Here is a 2,885-nt window from a genome sequence, read left to right as displayed (position 1 = left end):
TGAAATAAAAATATGCTTAAAATAGTGAGGGAAAAAAAGAAATTTTATTATTGTGCTTGACATGAGTGGTCTCGTGCTTCTACGTGTCTCCAAGTACGATTCAGAAATCAAAGCTACGTAATTTTTAGTAAAAAATATATGTGTTGGTTGCTCTTAAAAAAATGCGTTATATTGCGGAAATTTGATGTGGTAAAAAAAAGATTATTGATCTGATGTGGTAAAAAAAAGATTATTGATTTGATGAGGTAGTAGAAAGTTATTTGGGGTCGAAATGGTTATTATGGTGTATGGATGAGTGTCGAGAGGAAGAAGCTAAACTTATTATTTCCCTTCTACATTTTTCTTTGTTTCGTCTTTTTTCTGCATAACTTCACCTCTCTTAATTGATTCTTGGTATCAATTTATAGATTAAAATGATGAATATTTATGTCCATAAAATAAGATTTAGTTATGTTTTTTATTTTATTTTATTTTTATTTGTATCATAAATCAAACAACCTCAGATAAAAAGGGAAAAAAATAGTTCATTTTTTTGATTGCTCGCATAAATGGTGAAGATGATAGTTTTATTAATATAAAGAAAGAAAGAAGCGAATCTAAAGATAAATATTATTAAAATGGCAAAACATTGTAATTATTTTTTTGCAAAAGATAGAAGATAAATATTATTAATGAAATGTAAGAGATGTGCAAATACAATATGTTCAGAACCTCAACTAAAACTGTTTAGTCACAAAACTTGCACTTTAATTTCACAAATACTGCACTAAATTTCAATTTCTATAATTATGACTATGTTTTATTGTCAAAACTTGCATTAACATAAAATGGCAAAACCTGTCCTTTTGTCAAAAAAAAACCTGCACTTTAGATGAGTTTCTAAACAAATATATTTTGAACAATCATTGAATATTTTTAGTTCTTATTTCTTTTCCAAATTTGATAGTGTATTGTAAATAAAACTTTGGGGCAACCAATATTCACCTTGTCTTAACAACCTCAAAAGGTGATAGAGTTTCGGTAAAAGTTAACTGAATCATATTGATTTCTCATAAAAATTCAGCACTGCACTAAAATAAAGAAACAACACAAAATTATAAAAAAATCTCTACTTGATCAAGAAAATAAGAATATAAATATTTTATTAAATTCAAGAATTAAAACCCACAAAATATATCAAATAACTTCTTAAATTAACTAATAATTAAATATAAACAAGACTAATTAAAAAAAATATATACATATATAATGAAAAATTATCAACAAAAAAAAAGTACATCGAAATTAAAAATATGAAGCACCAACAATAATGTTTTTTATAACTATACTTATACGTGGTTGAACCTTTTTCTGTCATTTCCCATTAATTAAGACTATTTCTTTTTTTCTTTTTCCTCCAAAACGATGAAATTCAAAATAATAATTAATATTAATACATTATAAAAACTTAATTACTATTAATAGAAATTTAAAATTATAATTGATCCTTTAATGAATGCCAAATGGCAAGCTTGTCATAAAATTAGACTTACTTATAATGAATTCTTCCAAAACAGTTTATTACAACGATTAATGGCAGAATTTTCAATAGATTCGCCTTCAGTCCCTCAAGTGCATTCACAATTGAAGATGGAAAAGGTTAGTAATCATATTTATGATGATATTGCACTTTCCATTTTATTCAAATTGCCTATTAAATATTTGAAACGATTTAATTGTGTATGCAAATCATGGTCATTCCGTCCAGCCCTACTGCGTCCCCAGTAATTTACGAGGTTGAGTATTTTTATTATTATGGATTTGGTTATGACCTTGTTAGAGATGACTACAAGGTGATTCGATATGTACATTATTTTCTGGATGTATCTGACGTTGAAGCTGATATGGAAGGTAAGCCTGACAAGTTGTCACACTACCACACTTGGGAGATATACAGTCTAAGAAGTAACTCTTGTAAGAAACTTGATTTGGATTTTACTCAATGTCATTCTGATGTGTCACATGTCTTTATATACATGAATGGAGTGTGTCATTGGGGAAAAGATAATGGAGATGAATCATATATGGTTTCATTTGACTTAAACAATGAGGTGTTATGTATAACACCTTTTCCCACCGATATGAATGATAGTTTTGATGATTTTGTATGTGTAAACAAACACTTGATGTTATTAAATGAGTCCATTGCTTTTATATTGAATTATCTAGAGATGACTACTTTTCATATATCAATTTTGGGGGAACTAGGAGTGAAAGAATCGTGGACTAAACTTTTTATTATTGGACCTATACCTTCCATTGAGCATCGTGTTGGAGAGGGAAAAAATGGTGATTTATTTTTCAGAAGAAAAGATGATGAAATAGTCTGGATTAACTACACTACTCAAATGATTGAGGAGCTTGGTCATAAAGGGGAAGCATATTCATGCCAAATTGTCATTTACAAAGAAAGTCTTCTTCCCATTGGACAAATAAATGATTGATTAGTTTAATTTTAACCATTTCACTTAAGAGTTTTATGATGTTGGTTATTAAGATCTTTTCCGATATATCATAAAAATTATTAAGTATATAATAAATTAAAATCTGGTTAATAATATGAATCTTGTTTTATGGAATTGATTTTGATGTTTACTCTTTTTGTGTTTTCAAATGTTTTTTTTTTTTTAATTTGATTTGTATGAATGAATTTTGTTTACGTAATAGGCTCTTGTTTGTTTTATTCAGTCTTTTACATTGATGTCTTATTGTGTATAAAATATGATCTGATTTGTTAAATGTATTTTGGTATAAGAATGTAAGAACAAAATTAATTAATCTTTTCATGTTTTATTTTCTGTCTCTTCTCTTTTTTGAAGTATAGTCTTGCATTTCATGATTTGTTT

The 2,885-nt window shown here is 27.0% G+C and overlaps 1 protein-coding gene across 1 annotated transcript; it reads left to right on the top strand.

Moving 5' to 3' along the window:
* Positions 1-1,730: 1,730 nt before the first annotated feature.
* LOC101507879 (F-box/kelch-repeat protein At3g06240-like) lies at positions 1,731-2,483 on the top strand. The gene has a single exon (XM_004512733.1). It carries the CDS (start codon positions 1,731-1,733, stop codon positions 2,481-2,483), a length of 753 nt encoding a protein of 250 aa, XP_004512790.1.
* The last annotated feature ends 402 nt before the right edge of the window (positions 2,484-2,885 follow it).

Source organism: Cicer arietinum, chromosome 8 (assembly GCF_000331145.2).
Source record: "Cicer arietinum cultivar CDC Frontier isolate Library 1 chromosome 8, Cicar.CDCFrontier_v2.0, whole genome shotgun sequence".
Lineage (NCBI taxonomy): Eukaryota > Viridiplantae > Streptophyta > Magnoliopsida > Fabales > Fabaceae > Cicer > Cicer arietinum.
Note: the sequence above shows the minus strand (reverse complement) of the source record. Positions and strands in the feature narration are given on the sequence as shown.